This window comes from Toxorhynchites rutilus, chromosome 1, assembly GCF_029784135.1.
Source record: "Toxorhynchites rutilus septentrionalis strain SRP chromosome 1, ASM2978413v1, whole genome shotgun sequence".
NCBI classification, from domain to species: domain Eukaryota; kingdom Metazoa; phylum Arthropoda; class Insecta; order Diptera; family Culicidae; genus Toxorhynchites; species Toxorhynchites rutilus.
The window spans coordinates 36,542,953-36,561,986 of NC_073744.1; the positions used below are offsets into that span (position 1 = coordinate 36,542,953).

At 41.4% G+C, this 19,034-nt stretch overlaps 3 protein-coding genes across 3 annotated transcripts; 1 reads left to right on the forward strand and 2 right to left on the reverse strand.

Annotated features, from left to right (window-relative positions):
• Nucleotides 1-3,724: 3,724 nt before the first annotated feature.
• On the forward strand, nucleotides 3,725-8,625 carry LOC129762660 (NADPH-dependent diflavin oxidoreductase 1). The gene is made up of 4 exons (XM_055761133.1): nucleotides 3,725-3,875; nucleotides 3,940-4,775; nucleotides 7,620-8,107; nucleotides 8,163-8,625. The coding sequence occupies exons 2-4, from the start codon at nucleotides 3,947-3,949 to the stop codon at nucleotides 8,592-8,594; spliced, it is 1,749 nt and encodes a 582-aa protein (XP_055617108.1). The 5' UTR covers nucleotides 3,725-3,875; nucleotides 3,940-3,946; the 3' UTR covers nucleotides 8,595-8,625.
• LOC129762662 (U3 small nucleolar ribonucleoprotein protein IMP4) lies at nucleotides 4,823-5,928 on the reverse strand. The gene has a single exon (XM_055761135.1). It carries the CDS (start codon nucleotides 5,780-5,782, stop codon nucleotides 4,847-4,849), a length of 936 nt encoding a protein of 311 aa, XP_055617110.1. The 5' UTR covers nucleotides 5,783-5,928; the 3' UTR covers nucleotides 4,823-4,846.
• Nucleotides 8,573-9,771, reverse strand: LOC129762661 (THO complex subunit 3). Its single transcript, XM_055761134.1, has 2 exons — nucleotides 9,481-9,771; nucleotides 8,573-9,412 (listed from the first exon to the last, which is right to left on the reverse strand). Exons 1-2 carry the CDS (start codon nucleotides 9,667-9,669, stop codon nucleotides 8,633-8,635), a joined length of 969 nt encoding a protein of 322 aa, XP_055617109.1. The 5' UTR covers nucleotides 9,670-9,771; the 3' UTR covers nucleotides 8,573-8,632.
• Between the last annotated feature and the right edge of the window lie 9,263 nt (nucleotides 9,772-19,034).

The window sequence follows — 19,034 nt, forward strand, 5'->3', positions numbered from 1 at the left end:
CTTTCCAACAAGCTATAGTATGACTCAATACAATGAATACAACTAGAACTACGCGCTTACAACGACACCTCGCGGAAATACCGCAGGACTTTTTTGACAGCCTAATACTAAAACATCCTTCTGCACTGTTATGATTCGACAATAAAGCGCGAGCAGCTATTTTGCCAACGAATGCATTTGTCACCAAAAGATACGACTTGTTTTGTAAACAAATTTGTTTATTCACGAGCAATGGCCGAACAGCAATTTTGACATTGCGGTCCACCTATAGTACAACGCCTTGCTTGCGATGAAGTTACTACTGAGTTGCCAAATTTATGAACCGGCTGCTACTCTGGGGGTGTGTTGTTATTTTACTAACCAGAATGGCAACTAGAGATGGGCAAACCGTTCATGAACTGATCAAAAGAACTAGTTCTCCAAAAAGAGTGAACGAACTGTCGTTGTTTTGCTGGGCAACAGTTCTATGAACTGTATACCCAGTTCAGAACGAACTGTGTACGATAAACGATGAACTGATAATACAGTTCAGAACGAACTGACCGCTGACTGAACTGTGTATACAGTTCTGAACGAATTGCGTATGCAGTTCAGAACGAACTGTATATACAGTTCAGAACGAACTGTGTGCGATGACCGCCGAATGAACTGTGTGTGCAGTTCAGAACGAACTGACCGCTGGCTGAACTGTGCATGCAGTTCAGAACGAACTGTGTACGGTAAGCGGTGCATAAGAGGAAAGTAAACGAACGAGTGATAGATGAATGGTGCTGCAAGGTAAATAGTTCTTAAATTAGCGAATGGAAACAAACGATAGCCCCATGAAACAACAAAAATAATATGTCGGTATTGTCGCTTTCATAAAAAAGCAACAGTTCAGGATACGATGGTTTTAAATTGGATTGTTAAATTTTTCAAATAAAATTATCGAATAAAATTTTAATTTCATATTTTGGAGTTCAGGGTAAATATTTCAGCAAGTTGATATGCAAATCTACCTCACTTAGAAAATATAGTTGAAAGCGGAAAGATTTAAACAGTCTTGTTTTATATTATATCATATTGTGCTCGATAATTTAGAGATGGACGTTCGCGGTTTAGGTACAGTTTTGCTATAGCATTTATTGCAATACATCGTAAGCAAAGCGGCACAATGCTAGTTTATGCTGAAAATAATGAATAACGACTCAAACAAAATCAAAATTTCAAAATTAAAGTTTGATTTTCTATTGTGCTAAGTTATTTCTAACCAATATCGGACGAATAATGATTAAAACGACATTTTATGAATGAACAGTCTTACATAACACCCCACACTTTTTATACTTGCTTCGACATATCCCTCCACTGTACAAAAGAGTGAGTGAACTGCTCAAAAGAACTAGTTCACTTTAGTGAACGGTTGGTCACTGAACGGTTCATTAGAGTGAACCGTTTTGCCCACCTCTAATGGCAACTGCCTGTGTGGTTGTCAAGTTAAGTGCGCTGCATATACAACCTCCCGTCACCGTAAAATCAACTTACGAACTGTGTACAGTCCAGGGCTGCATGACCCGGGAACTAATCAAGTAAACTGAACCAAACTGGACAAGTTTCAGGGGGCTAGAAATATTCCTCTGATGGTTTGTCGGTAGATCATCAAAGCAGCGGACGGGCCGTTGTCCGTTCGAGCGAAACGTTTCGAAAAATCCCTTGCAGGGGGTAGCAGATTATAGCAGGTAGGTCTTCCCACTATTTTTCACTTTTCTTTCAGGTCCAATGTTCTAATTATTAAGTATTCGCACTAATTTAACTTCGTTTTATTTAGTCTAACTTAACACTTAACAATTCAATATAACTTCGATATCAGTTGCACAAATTATTTTTCCCACTGAGGTTAACTTGTTCACGAGGTGTCTTCGGCCGGAAAGAGGTTGACAGCAGGCGTCGTTGAGTAAAAAAAGAGTTGACGGCAGGCGTCGTTGAACAGGAAAAAAGCGAGGCAAACAAGATGTCCTTCTTTTATACCCGTCGTGACGTCATTCGTTCCGTATGCGGAAACGATGAAACGTCAGCCAAACGCGAGACAAACGCATAGTCAAATAAACGCATGACTGACGAACGAGGGGTTTTTCGCTTTTGTAGTTCCTCAATCCACAGCCAGTTGGCGCTCCTTCGTGTTGTCACGAACAGTTCGACAATCCTCCCCCCTCTCTAAGGAGGGGGCTGCATAACTCGAGAACTAATCAAGAAAATAGAATCAAATTTAGCATGTGGAGCCTCCCCTTAGAGAGGGGGAAGGAGTGTTTATTCATCATAGAATCGTTTCTTGTCCCCTAAAAGCTTTACATACCAAATTTGGCTCTGTTAGTTTGATTAGTTCTTGAGTTATGGAGTTAATGCTTCATTTGTATGGCAGCTCTCCCTCAGAGAGGGAGAGGAATGTCTAACCACCGTAAAAACATTTATTGCACCCTAAAACCTTACCATGCCAAATTTGGTTCCGTTTGCTTGAACAGTTCTTGAATTATGGAAAAATTTATGCTTCATTTGTATGGTAGCCCCCTCTTAGAAAAGAGGGAGGAGTGTCTATTGACCATAAAAACGTTTCGTGCCCCCTAAAACCTTCACAGCCAAATTTGGCTCCATTTGATTGATAATAAGAACCTTCCCCGGCCCCAAAAACCCCTACATACCAATTTTCATGTCGATCGGCTCAGTAATTTCCGAGTCCATAAGAATCAGATATATGGATTAACAAAAAAATATTCGAAATTTCTGATAAAAAATCAAAAAATAGACTCCGGATAAACGAATTCCGGATAATCGAGTTTCCGGATAATCCTCTCTAAGGAGGGAGGGGAAATGGACTGCATACCTCGAGAACTATCAAGCAAATGGAACCAAATTTTACATGTGGATGTTTTAGGGGGGAAGCAATATTTCTTTGGTGATTAGATACTCCTCCCCCTCTTTAAAAGGGGGATAGGCTGCATAACTCGAGAAATAATCAAGCAAATGGAATGAAATTTGGCATGTGTAAATTTTAAGGGACAATAAATGTTTTTATGATGGTTCGACACTCCTCACCAAATGAAATGCAACACAACTTCCTGCATAACTGGAGAGCTAATCAAGCAAATGGATCCAAACTTGGCATGTGATGGTTTTCGAATACGAGAATTATTTCTTTGGTAGTTTGACATACGTCCCTCCATTGGAAGAGAGGGAGAGGGGCTACAATACAAGCAAAACACAAAGGCTAGCATAACTCGAGAATTAATAGAGCAAATGTTCTACAATTACATCGTTATAAGCGATTTTAGTCCATTTGATGTTTGCGCTAACAAAATTGAGTTTTGGCATAGGTTCTTGGAAATTTTCAATTAATTAGAAGATCAATCAATCAATAGTTTTGCGATTGGATCCATAAAAGTTCGCTTAGTAAGAAAACGTGAATGTTTGAAATTATTGCTAACAAAAATCCATTTTGGCCGGGACGAAGTTTCCCGGTTAGCTAGTTCATAAAAGAAAATGCGCTCCGGTGGCGTTAATGCGTAAATATTAGAAATGAAAATAATTTCACGGGCAATCAAACGAATTTGCGTTCTATGTTCTCTAAAAAAATTAAAGAAAAATCATCCTAACTTTTTTTTTTTGCATCCCTACTTCGAACTACTTCATGTAATCCAAATACGGATGGCGCCTCAATTGCAATCGCACACAACCATAAAAATAATGTAAAACATTCTGTTTAACAGCTGACCGTTGTTTACTTTTGGTCATAAAAAAAAAGGGTTTTGAGCGTCTACAGTCGAAGTTACGATACATTACAATCAACCAGATAGTTCTCCATTATCATCTGTGAAAGTGACTGCTTTTGATAAGATTGAAAGGTAATAAAACAAGGTAATGGAGTATCAGCTTTTGATGTACATAGAACTATATCATTCATCCCAGCCCGACAATGTCCACCAGACGGCTTACAATTCTCTACGGCAGTCAATCTGGCACTGCCCAGGATCTGGCGGAACAAATTTGGCGTGACTCAAAGCTTTACCATCTGCAAGGCTCCGTTTCTGCTATGGACGAATACGACGTCTCAAAATTACTCGAGGAGCGTTTTGCGGTGCTTGTGTGTTCCACGTACGGCCAGGGGGAAGAGCCGGACAATATGAAACGTTTCTGGAAGTTCCTGCTTCGCAGAAACCTCCCCGTCGATTCTCTTCGGATGCTTTCCTTCGGTGTGCTTGGTCTGGGTGATTCGAGATATCCCAAGTTCAATTACGTCGCCAAGCGTTTGCACAAGAGGTTACTGCAGCTGGGAGGGAATGCACTGCTTCCGGTGGGGCTATGCGATGATCAGCACGATTTGGGTTATGGGGCAGTGTTCATGCCCTGGATGGACAAGTTTTGGGACAGTTTGTTGCAGTTGAGCCCCATTCCGGTGGGTCTGAGCAAACTGGAGCAAAGCCCTCGAGAGTATCGATGGGTGATTGAAAGAAGTTCGGAATTACCCCGCGAAAACGATGTGGATATGTACGGAGATGTTAAAGTGGAAAATTGCTTCCTTTCTGAGGTGGAGGAAAACAAACGAACCACCTCGGTGGATCACTTCCAGGATGTGCGACTTATTACATTCCCCAAGAAAAACGTTGACTGGACACCGGGGGATGTAGTTTACGTAAGACCACACAACTCTCAGGAAGATGTAGACAAATTGTTCGAGCTGTTTCACGAACACAATCTAAAATTTTACAAAGATACAGTGGTACTGGTGCAGGAAATTGACTCAGGTGAGTGATATTGTAAAATATGAAAGGATTAACAATTTATTTATTGTCAAAAATACTTTAATGCAATGTAGCTATACATCATCATCTTGTTGCCAACCGTCCTCGTCCGAGAGAAACCTTCTTTTGGCTGCGGTGTTCATGTAAGGTCGATAGACCCACTCCGTGTCTGCGGCATCCAGCTGGTCCAGAGTTCCAAGTTTTATCTGATATAGTTTCAACTGAAAGCGAGGTCCCACTTCCGTCATAACTAATTCCTTATCGACCGTTTTGAATGTGTGGTGTCGAAAGCTAATGTAGTCGTCATGATTCGCAAACGTCATCACACGTTTGGAGTCCTCCTTCGGAACTGGAAACAGATGCTTTAAAATTGACACCGTCCTTTCGGCTATTTTTGTTTTGAAATTGTGAAAAATAAGATGCGGTTTTTGTTCACTCATTGGACCAATCTCGGGAATATCATGTCGCATGACCACTCCAGACATATTGAACATCGCCGTTGGTCCGTACGGCAGATGACAAACGATCAGATTGTCGGGAACGCCTCGATGCTCATGCACCACGATAAAATCGGTAACATTGTTCGCGCAGCACGCGTGCACCAGCTGCTTCATTTCGAAGTTGCCTCGGTTCATTCGTTGTGCGTTGGGAAAAATCAATCGTAATTCCTTCACGAACTGTTTCAGCTTCGCCGATGGGTCACGGGAAGTGGTAATCATGATTTTCGGATCTTCGCACCCAGCGTACCGATACTCGTCGTCCTGGGAGTCAGCCGTGTTGGCACCACCACTGATTCCACCAATTTCGGCCGCCCGCTTTGGTCCCTCATCGTTCCATTTCAGCTTGTCTTGCAGCGTCAGAGCATCCGCCTTTAAGTCACCGTGAATTTGTGTGTGGTTCTCGAGTGCTTTCTTTATTTTCTCTTTCTTGTCCTGCAGCGACTTGTGTCTTCCTTCGACGGCTTTTCGGTATAAGTACTCCCGACGTAGTCGGGCCTGGCGACGGAGCATGATTATCTATATCACTTGAATTGTTACGTTCGATTGAAGTATTTCGATAAACAGTGAAACTAAAACACGCGTTCTGCTTACTACTGTAGAAAAGTACACAAAAGCATGCAGTCGCGAAGAGATATTTTGCTGTCAAATCGAATTTCAATCAGTTGTCAGATTGAAACGAGGGGAGGGACGATGGATTTGTTACATATCACCAATGCTGTGAATTACCTATTTACAGTGATACAAACTCGAAATCGTATGCCACCATGCAGATTTCCTTTGAGAAATCCTTGATCAATTTCAGAATCCTATTATTCATATGGTATCTCTTGTTCATTGCAACTGCCTGTTTTAATTCTCACTTGAACATCCTGAAGGAAAATATGAAGCAAAGTGTCTACAAATAAGAAAATAAGAATGTAAGAGATTGAATTGATAATTGTAGTTTTACCAAGACAATGACCCAAAGCACAAGGCATATAAAGTTCGCACATGATAACATTACAATTTCTCAAGTTATTGATACTCCTCCACATCAATCCGACATCAATCCGAGTAAAAAAAACTATGAAAGTCATCTGTGTAGAAATTTAGGAACTATCAAATATCTAAAAATGAAAATTTTAAAAACCACTACACCAAAAATTGGATGAATATTCCTTCTGAATTCATAAAAAAACGGCTCGGCTAAAGAAAGCTAAAAAGATTAGTTCGTGTCATGGTAAATACTCTCAGACTAGTTATTATGATAAAGCATAACAGAAAGTTCAAGATATGCAACTATTAGGGTGGCCGCCTATTCGGGAAAAGCGGGAAATACGAGAAAATCAAAATCCATCGAGAAAAATGCGAGAAAAAGTCGAGAATTTCTTCATGGAGTCTGGGTTTTTTCGCTCTATGTTTTTTTTCGACGCTTTAAAATGTTACTGTACGTGTTTTAGTGCGTTAAAACGTCGCACGAGATGCAACAACTTTTTTGGCATGCCAAGATGAAGAACGTCTTTTTTAATCGAAATTTGCTTCTAAATTGATCGGTTTTCAGTTGTGACATTTTTATGATTTCGAGAATAATGAACAAGAAGTTCATCATTTTTTTGTTCAGTATTGTTCTCAGAAATGTTAGCTACTCTCTGACAATACTGTGATGTATGATAATTGCAAAAACATCAAGCCTCATGGCCAAAAACGGATAACTTGTTGGCTACCTATACGTACATGGTCCTCTCTGACTGAACTAATGAAGCTCTTTCTAAGACTTGGTCCACTATGACTGAACAATTTCGAAATATTTTTCAATCAATTTACAGTTGTGAGTCAAAGAGTGCAATTCTGTTGTGAAAATTAGTGGGAGGAGGGGTTATTAAATTTGCATTTTTGAAAGTTGTGAATTTCGTGAAATCATGCGGAAAAAATGCGGGAGTTCTGGAACTGATATTGAGTGGCCACTCTGAACTATTTTGCTTTACATCATTCAAATGTATTCATAAAATATGTGATGTTCGATTTTTGTTTTGTTTCGGATAACCCGAGGGGCTAGTATCGTGTACGCCATGGCACAACTTTTTTTTGAACCCCCATCACTTCACCAGATCTTAACTATTCTAGTTATGCACATTTTTTCTCAGTTCAATTTTTGTTTTATTGTTGAAAGATAGATGAACTAATAATGATATAATACATATTCGAAATATTCTTCGTTTTATTTTTGCGGAGCTCGAAAAAACGCTCGAAATTAGTGTCTCTACACTAGAATACCCCCTTAATCAAACTTTATGAATGAGTGATTGGAATGGACTTGATTTGATATTAGTTTACTGAAAAAGATTGAATGTTCTTCTCCTTTCACCAGAAATGCCGGTTCCGGCAATCCTGCGAGAACCCCTGTCGCTATTGACGCTTGTTCAGCAGTACTGGGATCTGACGGCCATCCCGAGAGCACGTGCTTTCGCAGTGCTCGCCCGGACCTGCCCCGACGAGTTGGAACAGGAAAAGTTGCAGGAATTTTCCAGCTTTGAGGGACAGGAGGAGCTGTTTTCCTACGCCAATAGACCCAGGCGTACAATACTGGAGGTGCTGCAGGATTTTCGTTATGCTTGTGGAGCACTAACACTGACCGCCCTCTTTGAACTGTTTCAACCGATCAAACCTAGGGCGTTCTCGATCGCTTCGTCGGCAGTCACTGGCAAACTGCAAATCCTGGTTGCAGTCATCGAGTACCGAACGAAGTTGAAGACTCCACGACGTGGACTATGTTCGAATTGGTTGAAGCAGTTGGAGCCCGGGACAGTTCTTAGGATGTGGACTCGGAAAGGAACGTTTCAGCTTCCGAAGGATAACGTAAGTGGGAAGCATGATTGACCCAAATGAAATCCTGATGAATTTCAATTTTCAGATAACACCAATAGTGATGGTCGGACCTGGTACCGGTTTGGCTCCATTTCGAGCAATTCTGCAGGAACGGGAATGTCTGGTCGAACCACGGAAAAGTGGATCACTAGTTCTGTTTTTCGGCTGTCGATTTTCAAATGTAGACTTTCATTGCGAAGAAGATTTACGTCGCATGGAAGAATCGGGCCTTCTAACACTGTTCTGTGCCTTCTCGCGAAACCAAGAGGACAAAGTTTACGTGCAGCATGTCATACGGAAGCAGGGCGCTCTACTGAAAAAGCTTTTAATGGAACAAAACGGCATATTTCTGGTCTCTGGCAGCTCGAAGAATATGCCGGAGGCGGTGAGAGAAGCTCTCGGCGAAGCGATAGGCAGTGCGTCATATGTGGAAGAAATTCTTAAATGCGATCGATATCAGGAGGAAACTTGGGCATAGTAAAAATTAAACGTTTATTTTTTTTTATAAATACAGTTCTATTCGCTAAACCCCCACACCTTAAGGCTACCTGCGTCGCGTCGTCGATCGTTTGCATCCTTATCGTCGCAAGCGTACGCCAAAATGTACTGCTTCGGATGCCATGCGACTGTAAACGTAGCCGCGTCAACCGAAATGTCCCCGACCTTCTCGCCCGTCTCGGTGTCTCCAATGTCGATTATCAAGTCCTCACTAGCGGAAGCCAGCAATTTTCCATCGTGACTGAATGAGATTGTTCTTACGGGCCAATCCAAACGGGAAAATACCCGCAAACAAGCAAGTTCCTCAGCATCCCAGAGCGATACCAGTGCGTCCGCCGATCCAGTGGCGAAATATTTACCAGTTGGATCAAACTCAATGCAAATGCATGTGCTCGGATGAGCCTTCAAAACTTGCTGCAGGTTGAGATCCGGATAGTTCAGAATGTGGACGCATCCCTGTCCATTCGTCAGGAAGAACAAATCGCTACCGTTACTCCAGGCGATCTCATTTACCTCGAACGTGAACTGTTCCTCAGCCAGGATTTTATACATCCGGGCGTCGATAAATGTTACCAAATCTTCCTTGTTACCGACTGCAATGGTGTTCCCATCCGGAGACCACGTGATGTTAATATTCTCTCCCTTGGTGTTGATAATTGTGGCGCATTTGCCAACTCGTGCATCCCAGATGCGCACGGTTTTGTCCCCGCTTGCCGTGCTCAGTAAATCTGGGAGCGACGCGTGCCAACACAATTGATCCACCGATCCGGTGTGACCACGGTAAGTGCTTTCTTTGTTCTTCAAGATTAAAAAAAATTTGCCGTGAAAACATGCATATTAAATATCGTTTCAAAATCAAACTTTACCAATCGCTCCCGATCCAGTGTGAAAATCACAACCGATTTATCGAACGAACCGGACGCCAACCGGCGTCCATCGCAGTTCCAGCCAACAGAGTGAACCTTTGCGGTGTGTGCTTTCGTAGCTTCCCGGGTTTTATTGTGCGTTTTAAAATACTCCTGCAACTCTTCCACTTGGGACTTAGTCGATACCATTGCCGATGTTTTTGCTGCAGAATTTCGATTGAAGCCGGGTCCGATTCAGTCACGATGTTTGTTTTGTGTGTTTTGTTTATGAATTTTGATGCTTGACAGTAGAACAGCGGGCGATGGTGTAGCATCAGAATGAACTTCCAAGTTCATCACTGATGTTCATGCAACATTTATGTGACGCAAAACGATTTCTGTACACTCAGAGAAAATAATAATCATAACTATAAAGCTTCCATGAAAAGAGGTTTTTCTTTTAGAAAAACTATAAGTGGATTAAATCGTTGATATAACCGCAAGGTGGACGTAGGACTAACGTTGACTTAGCAATAAAAAAGTAACAAGCATATAAATCTTAGACATTTCATCTTTCGAATAAAGTGATTATCATACCACTTCGTTTAGCCGGAGAAGAAGTATTAACGCTCAAATGAGGAGTCGATCCATCCATAGAGATACCCAGCGCAAATAGTACCCGCTCCCCAAGCCCAGACAATTGGAATCATCGTTGATCCGGGCAGGATTATTAACACTTGAGAACGAATGGATTCCTCCTCGAAATTACACAACAAAAATAGGAACCCCTTCCCAACAATTCCAACTACCCAACAACGACGATCGATTCCAGCATTCGTAAACAAATAATTCTATAACGCAACTTTCATCAAAGTGATTACTTCGATATGGTGAAGTATCCACTACATCTTGTCATATATTTCGTATTCTTCATTATCAAATCCATAGTCAACGGCACCCATCGGTATCGAATTATCATCGCACCACGATTCGCTGAATGCTCCTTCCAGTTCGGTCTGCAAAAACTTTTCTGAACTCTAATCCATCAAATTTGGTGTCCCTGAAAAGGGCCGTTGATTATATGCTCATGTAATAGCAAGCTCTCCTCGGATACGACGGGTCAGCTGGATGGCCCTTTGCGCTTTTCCGAACTGCTTTCGTGGTGCCTTACCACCGGTAGATTTACGAGCTGTCTGCTTGGTCTCAATGAAACGAGTTCTCACGGTACGAGAGTAGAGGTAGAAATGAACGAAAGCTGACAGATGATGAATTAGAGAGGTTTTAAACTTTTCAGTTCATTCGCCCCTAATAGGAACGAAAGCAAAGTAAGCATCATGTTTTATACTCATCCGTTCGGTTCAACTGCAGAAGAGAAATGGAATTGGGAAAGAAGAGCATAATGCATAGGCGTCTGAGTGCGACCGTCCTCATCTCACATCGCGGCACTAACTGAATGAATTTCCAGAGCGCATGCGAACTTATATACGGTTTCAATAACCTATTTTCTAAGCAATTTCAAGGCTATTGAAACAAGTTTTCGGGTCAATAATTAACAGTCATATAACTCGTGGACATTTTGTCTTTTGAATGAATGTTTATCATACCACTCCGTTCCGTCGTAAAAGAGATATTAACGTTCAAAACCTTGCAGTCCAGCGTCACTGTCTCATTTTCGAATCTTTGAACTTACACCCCGGTACAGAAATGAAAGGCGTAGTCCTACGTCAAAAAACTGATGAGAACAGATTCGTTGAAGTATGACATCGACGGGTATTTGTTGTACCCATTTTCCCAATTCATTTATTTGTAAGACTCAATCGCATAAGCCGCTAGTTCAAAATTTGTTTTCAGAAAATTTCGTCCTAATTATATACAGTCAGTCGCAAAATTAAGTATACACCCCGTGTTGGTTTGTTATTTTTGAGTTTTTCGGGGTTAAAAAGTAAATAACTAAAAGCGACTCATATTCATCGTAAAATTGATCCTTTTCACTCTCATGTAGTGATAAGAAAAAAATTTAAATGGTCACATTTCTATTTCATGTTTAAAAAATAAACAAAAAAACTTCAATTCAGACGTTGTAAAATTGAGTGTACAGATCAAGTTTTTCTTGAAAAGAAAATTGAAATCAATTCAGAAATGTTGACAGATAACAAAAATCAATCCCCTGTGTTTGGTATGACCCCCCTTTGACGTCCAGCACTGTCGGCAAGGGCCGAGGCGAGATTCTTGGTCACTGTAAACGGAATGCTCTCCCGGATTTACTTAAACGTCGTTTCGAGATCTGCTTCGTTCCTACATTTTTAATTCTTCATACATTTCTTGATTCCACACCATTGAAGCTCAATAGTGTTCAAATCAGGTGATTGCGGAGGTATTTTGAGTTGATTGGGACGTTTTTGAGTAGGCACTCCCGCAAGATAAGATCAGTTTGCTTCGGGTCATTATCCTGATGAAAGTAGTAATCACGAAAGAGACAAAATTTCTGCACGGGATACTGAAGGTTATGTTTCAGGATGTTCAATGAAGCCATCTTGTACATCATCTGACTGCCCCCACCGTGTTTCACTGTTTCCAAATGCTGATTCTGGAGCACCGATCTTGATTTCCTTCCCATCATCTGTCTTCCATCAGATTCAATGAGATTGGTTTTCACCTCATCTGTATGAAGGTCCTTGTTCCAGAACTCCTTAGGTCTGTTAACATATGCCTTAGCAAACTGTAGTCGTTTTTCATACTCTTATTTCCTTTGAGATGAAAGACTTTTCACGGCCAACACGACCTCTCAGATTGTTCCTGTATGCTACTCTCCGGACAGTGTCTGTGCTGACAAGTCTTCCAATGGGCTACTTCGATAGTCAATTTAGGAATGTTTGGTTCGGGTTCTTTCGAAATGTTCGCACAATTACTCATTCATCATTAGAAGACAAGATACGTTTGTGTCTACTACTCGGGAAATTTTCCATGGTTCCTTCGTATTTCTACTTGTTTATGATTTTATTTGCTGTATAGTGTGTTCTTCCAAGTATAGGTGTTATTTCCTGCAATGTCTTTTCACGACAATTGAAATTTATTATCATTGTATGTGTAACAATATCTATTTCTTTCCTCTAACTTGCCATTTGATAAAAACTTGTTTAAACATCAATAAAAAACAAAAACCAATACGGCCAAGCAGTGGTTAAGTGTTGACACCAATCACTGGAGAAAAAAAGTACGCTAATTCGCAAAGATCTTACATACAAGGTTTATTTGTTCGAAGAAATTTAAGGTGTACACTGAATCTTGCGATGCCTAGAATAGAGATTGTTTTATATTTTTAGGAATAAACAATTAGCAGAAAACTTTCCGCGGAATTTTATTGCACGTACAGCTAGTTAAATGTGTGAGCAATTAATATGCATCAAAAGAATAAATGTTTTCAAAATATTTTATACCAAATAAATGGAAAGTATCGTCAAGTATCATTTGTACACTCAATTTTGCGATTGACAGTATTTAGTAGGATTCGGCCGAATACTCACGGTTTAGATCGAGGTTAGAAGGGCAAAATTTTTTGTGGGAGTGGTCAGGTTAGGAATATGAATAAGGGGTACCGTTGTCAGTCTTCCGTGTTTCACATTAAACACTGGCTATGAGACGATCAATCCTACTCTCGTAGTTTTATGTTTGCAGACGAACATTATTTTTTCGTACTCGTTGTTTAAAAAGGTAACATGTTTGTTTCACATGATGTTCAAACATGATGTTCAGTTTCTCTCGCATTTTCATCCCAATCAACAGCAGTGTGTAGAGTAAAAGAAGCGAATTGGACACCACACCACCACCACTCAACACACGGTGTGTTTGTGTGTTAATATGAAAAGGGAAGGGAAGTATTTATCATGACAATGGGTGCTTCATCTAAAATATTGGGCAAAAAAATACACCTCTTAATCTGTTCTGAACAAAATAAGAGTCAATTGATATCAGAGTTCTTCACAATTAATATCATTATTTAGTCCACGCATCAATTTATAAATTTAATTTATGTAATATCGGCTATTATCAGCTATTTGTACAAACACTAAAATTGAATAGAGCGTGGCGGAGATGTTTAGTTACCCACATCAAAATACCAAGAATAAAAGAATAGGAGTTTCCTGAAACTGTATCTAAAACTAATTTTGGGGTATTCATTTTCTTGGCCAGTATTTGTATGACGTCGCCCGCTGTGCTCTCGGTTCCCCAGACTTCAATTGGCAACATACACGGAGAAAAAAAAATCATAGAAAGCTTCTTGCTATTCAGAGAATGTCTTTTTCACGGGAAATAGCTATGGATTATTTAATCAGACTTGCACAATGTGCATGAATTCATAGCTTCTGTGTTCATGTAATTTTTGCAATACGAACTAAATTTCTAGTTAGTTTCTGTGAAAAAATACTCTACAAAGAAATGTTTTAGGAGCAATTATTTTTTCCCGTGCATGAAAAGATACGAAACGAAATCAATGAATACTGCGACAACGGGTGGTACGGTTGTACATGGTGTTCTTGAATTATAAACATCGTGTTTGTTTACACATGTTTATGTTTGTGTATCATGGTTCGTGTTTGGGATAGACATTCAACACTAGCGAAAATCATGTTCGAGTTCAAACGAAAACATGGAATTTTCTCATCGCGTGGACATGTGTGAGTGTTTTTCGGAGGACTGCACGCACTGTAGCATTGTGCATAGCATCTGGTGTTCGACTGAATGTCGAGGGTGGACGACGGTAAGATGGGGGGACAAGACAAACAAAATAATAACGAAAAACGAAAAAGAGGAACACAAAAGCATTAAGTTCTTATACACATACTTCGACTGCATATAGCAGTTGGCGCGAGTCCCCAACACGTCTCTGATTGGAACATAACCTTGAGCCTCAAGGGTATTCAAAATGAACTCTCTGGCTGCGTAATTATCCGTACATGGCCAAACTGCGTGAACGATGTCATCGTAACCGTTTCCACACCGACAAACATTGCTTTGAACAAGATTTATTCTGTCTTTCGACCAGTGTATTCATTTGCTGGCACACTTTTGTGAGGAAATAAGATGAGTGCCTACTAGGATTGGGCAATCTTGGATCGATATTCAGAAGGGCAAAAAAATACACCTCTTAATCTGTTCTGAACAAAATAAGCGAACTCCAAAAAATCGAGAAATTCAACCTTTTCTTTTCCATCTTTCCGATCTTTCTGGTCATAAAATTTTTTTTTGGTAATTTGTTTTGAGCGCGGTGCGTGTGCCGTATCATCGCTGTGTGTGCTTTATCATCGTCATCGATTCCATCATCGTGTCGTGGTGCGATTTACCGTTGCAGCTGTACCGAGCGATTGCCACGCGGTTCGATTGGGACACCGTTTCATTTCATTCGCATTGGTGTGCGATTTAGGTATAATATATATATATATATATATATATATATTAGGTTTAGGAAGATAGAAGAATTCAAAATTGTATTATTTTATATCTGCCGTAATGGCAGAAGGTCATGTTGAAATGGAGATTGAAACTACTGTTTCCTCCTCACTACCTACTACGGGGGCTGGGAAGTCGCTCAAACGCGTTCCCCCCTCAGAAGATGTTTCTTCAGAGAAAGAGTTGATTAACCTCAACAAGCCCCCCTCAAGAAAATTGGCAAACTTTTCCTCTTCGCCCCCTCAATCTCCCGCTCCCGCTTCCGCTCAACTCCCGAACTTGCCTCCCAGTCCTACTGATCCCGCTCCCGCTCAACAATCGACCTCGTCCTCCCCCTCAGTTGTTTCCTCTCCTCGTGTCAAGGTCTATCCAGACGGCGCATCTGGAGCTGGTCCATGGGTTGTTTTTTTCCGGCCCAAACCAAAAGGAAAGTCTATTAATGTCATTCAGGTTTCGAAAGATCTGGCAAGATATTATTCCTCCGTGGTCGAAATCTCTAAGGTTAGGCCGAACAAACTGCGTGTTGTCGTGAGTGATCGGAAACACGCAAATGCAATTGTGATCGACGAGAGGTTCACCCTAGAGTATCGTGTCTACGTGCCCTCCCATGACGTAGAAATCTCAGGGGTGGTAACTGAAACGGGTCTGACGTGCCAATTGATAAAAGAAGGAGTTGGTAAATTCAAAAGACTCCCTTTGGTGGGCGTTAAAATTTTGGACAGTCGCCAACTAGGTAAAGTATCCCAAGAAGAGGGAAAAACGAAATTCACGCCGTCAGACTCGTTTCGTGTAACTTTTGCTGGTTCGGCCCTCCCTGACTACGTCATGGTGGACAAATTGAGACTGCCTGTGCGACTCTTCGTGCCAAAGCCCATGACTTGCAACAAATGCAAGTCAGTTGGTCACACTTCAGATTATTGTGCCAACAAGGAGCGCTGTGCAACTTGCGGAGAGCAACATGTGGGGGAATCCTGTAGTGCGACTGAGCATAAGTGTCCATACTGCGGGGGATCCCCACACGTGCTCTCAGCTTGTGAAACTTACAAGAGTCGCTGGGAGAAACAGAAGCGCTCTTTGAAGGAACACTCAAAACGCACTTTTGCGGATATTTTAAAGGGCGCTTCTCCACTGGCCCAACAACAATCAATCAACACTCAAAATGTCTTCGCCACGTTGCCCGTTGACGAAATGGAAGCGGACACAGCTAACGGGGGCACACCGTTCATTTTCCAAGGGAATCCCCGGCGCAAAAACGTGATCACTCCCAAAGTTCAAGGACAAGCCCCACCGGTTATACCCCCTGTTAGCATGTCTAAAAAATTGAGTGCAGCGGACAAGCAAAATCAGGTTCCTCCTGGTTTCCGTGGGAATGGTTCACCTTTGAACGGCCCAGCACTCGAGGGGACATCAAAAACCCCAACTGTCCCTGTTTTTCCGTTCAACTTCCCAATCGGGATTTATAAAGTTGTCTGACTTTGTGGATCAAATCTTCACGTGTTTTAATGTTTCCGACTCCATCAGAACCATTGTCACCGCAATGCTTCCAGTACTAAAGACAATTTTGCAGCAATTGATGCAAACATGGCCCCTCCTTGCAATGATTATCTCTCTTGATGTCTAATTTAAATAGAGAGGTCGGAGATATCACTGTTTTACAGTGGAATTGTCGTAGTCTTATCCCTAAATTGGATACTTTCAAATTTCTAATTAATAAATTCAATTGTGATGTTTTTGCTCTGTCCGAAACCTGGCTCTCTTCTCAAAATGATCTCTCTTTCCACGATTTTAATATAATACGCTTGGACCGCGATGACAGATACGTAGGGGTACTATTGGGGATTAATAAGTGCCACCCATTTTTTAGAATTGAACTTCCACCTATTGGAGGGATCGAAGCTGTTGCTTGTCATGCAACCATCAGAGGCAAAGACCTCTGTATTGTCAGCTTGTATTGGCCTCCGAGAGCTGCGGTTAGCCGCAAACAACTTGTTGACATGTGCTCACTCCTTCCTGAGCCACGATTGATCTTGGGAGACTTCAACTCTCACGGAACTGCCTGGGGGGAACAGTACGACGACAATCGTTCATTGTTGATATATGACCTTTGTAACAGCTTCAATATGACCGTTTTGAATACTGGGGAAACAACACGTGTACCTAAACCTCCTGCTAACCCAAGTGCTCTTGACCTCTCGCTTTGCTCGAATTCACTATCGTTAGATTGCAAGTGGAATGTAATCCAGGACCCCAACGGTAGTGATCACTTGCCAATCAAAATTTCCATCACCATTGGGTCGAATTCTTCTGAATCTATAAACATGGCATATGACCTCACAAGACACATTGACTGGAAAAAATATGCGGACGCGATTGCTCTAGCCATCAATTCCAGAGATGGTTTGCCTCCATTGGAGGAGTATAACTTCCTTTCTCGTTTGATCTATGACAGCGCGGTTCGCGCTCAAACGAAACCCATCCCAGGTTCCACTATTCGTCGAAGGCCTCCCAATCTATGGTGGGATAGCCAATGTTCCAAGCTTTATCAGGATAAATCGAACGCATTTAAAGCTTTTCGAAAACGTGGAACCATTGAGAATTTTCAAACGTATTTGGACCTTGAAAATCAATTTAAAAACTTGATCAAAGGGAAAAAACGTGCTTATTGGCGAAATTTCGTGGGAGGTTTGTCACGAGAAACGTCAATGAAAAAATTATGGAAAGTGGCTCGAAACATGAGAAATCGCTCTTCATCGAATGAAAGCGAAGAATATTCACATCGATGGATTTTTAATTTTGCACGGAAGGTTTGTCCCGATTCCGTTCCTGTGCAAAAAATTGTTCGAGATATACCACAAGATAGGTGCGATCTTGATTCCGAGTTTTCGATGGTAGAATTCTCTCTTGCTCTTCTTTCTTGTAACAATTCGGCTCCAGGAACGGATAGAATTAAGTTCAAATTGTTGAAACACCTCCCTGATGTGGCGAAACATCGCTTGTTGAATTTATTCAATCGGTTTCTGGAGCATAATATTGTTCCAGATGATTGGAGACAAGTGAGAATTATAGCTATTCAAAAACCCGGAAAACCCGCGTCCGACTTCAATTCGTACCGCCCAATAGCAATGCTGTCTTGTATACGGAAATTGTTGGAGAAAATGATCTTGTTTCGCCTTGATCGATGGGTTGAAACGAATGGCCTACTCTCAGATACACAATATGGGTTCCGCAGGGGCAAGGGGACGAATGATTGTCTTGCGTTGCTTTCTTCAGAAATTCAAATGGCTTACGCCGAAAAAAAACAAATGGCTTCAGTATTCTTGGACATAAAGGGGGCCTTTGATTCTGTTTCAATAGAGGTTTTGTCAGACAAATTACACTATCGGGGTCTACCGCCTCTATTGAATAATATGTTATATAACTTGCTTTGTGAGAAACATTTGAATTTTTCTCACGGAGATTCGGCAGTGAGTCGGGTCTCTTACATGGGCCTCCCTCAGGGCTCTTGTTTAAGCCCCCTTTTGTACAACTTCTATGTAAGCGACATTGACAATTGCCTTACACAAAATTGCAGCTTAAGACAACTTGCAGATGATGGAGTAGTGTCTGTCGTAGGATCAAACGAATCCGACCTGCAAGAACCCTTACAAGATACTTTGAACAATTTTTCAACCTGGGCCATTGGGCTAGGGATCGAATTCTCCACGGAGAAAACAGAGATGGTGGTTTTTTTCTAGGAAGCATAGACCAGCAAAACCAAAGCTTCAACTTTTGGGTAAACCGATCACTCATGCTATGTCATTCAAGTATCTTGGGGTATGGTTCGACTCCAAATGTACTTGGGGGGCCCATATTAGGTATCTGAGTAAAAAATGCCAACAAAGAATAAACTTTCTCCGTACAATTACCGGCACCTGGTGGGGAGCCCATCCCGAAGATCTTATAATGTTGTATCGAACAACTATTCTCTCAGTGATGGAGTATGGCAGTTTCTGTTTTCAATCAGCTGCCAAAACACATCTCATTAAACTCGAGCGAATTCAGTATCTTTGTCTCCGTATTGCGTTGGGATGTATGCCCTCAACGCATACCATGAGTCTCGAGATTTTGGCAGGCGTACTCCCACTAAA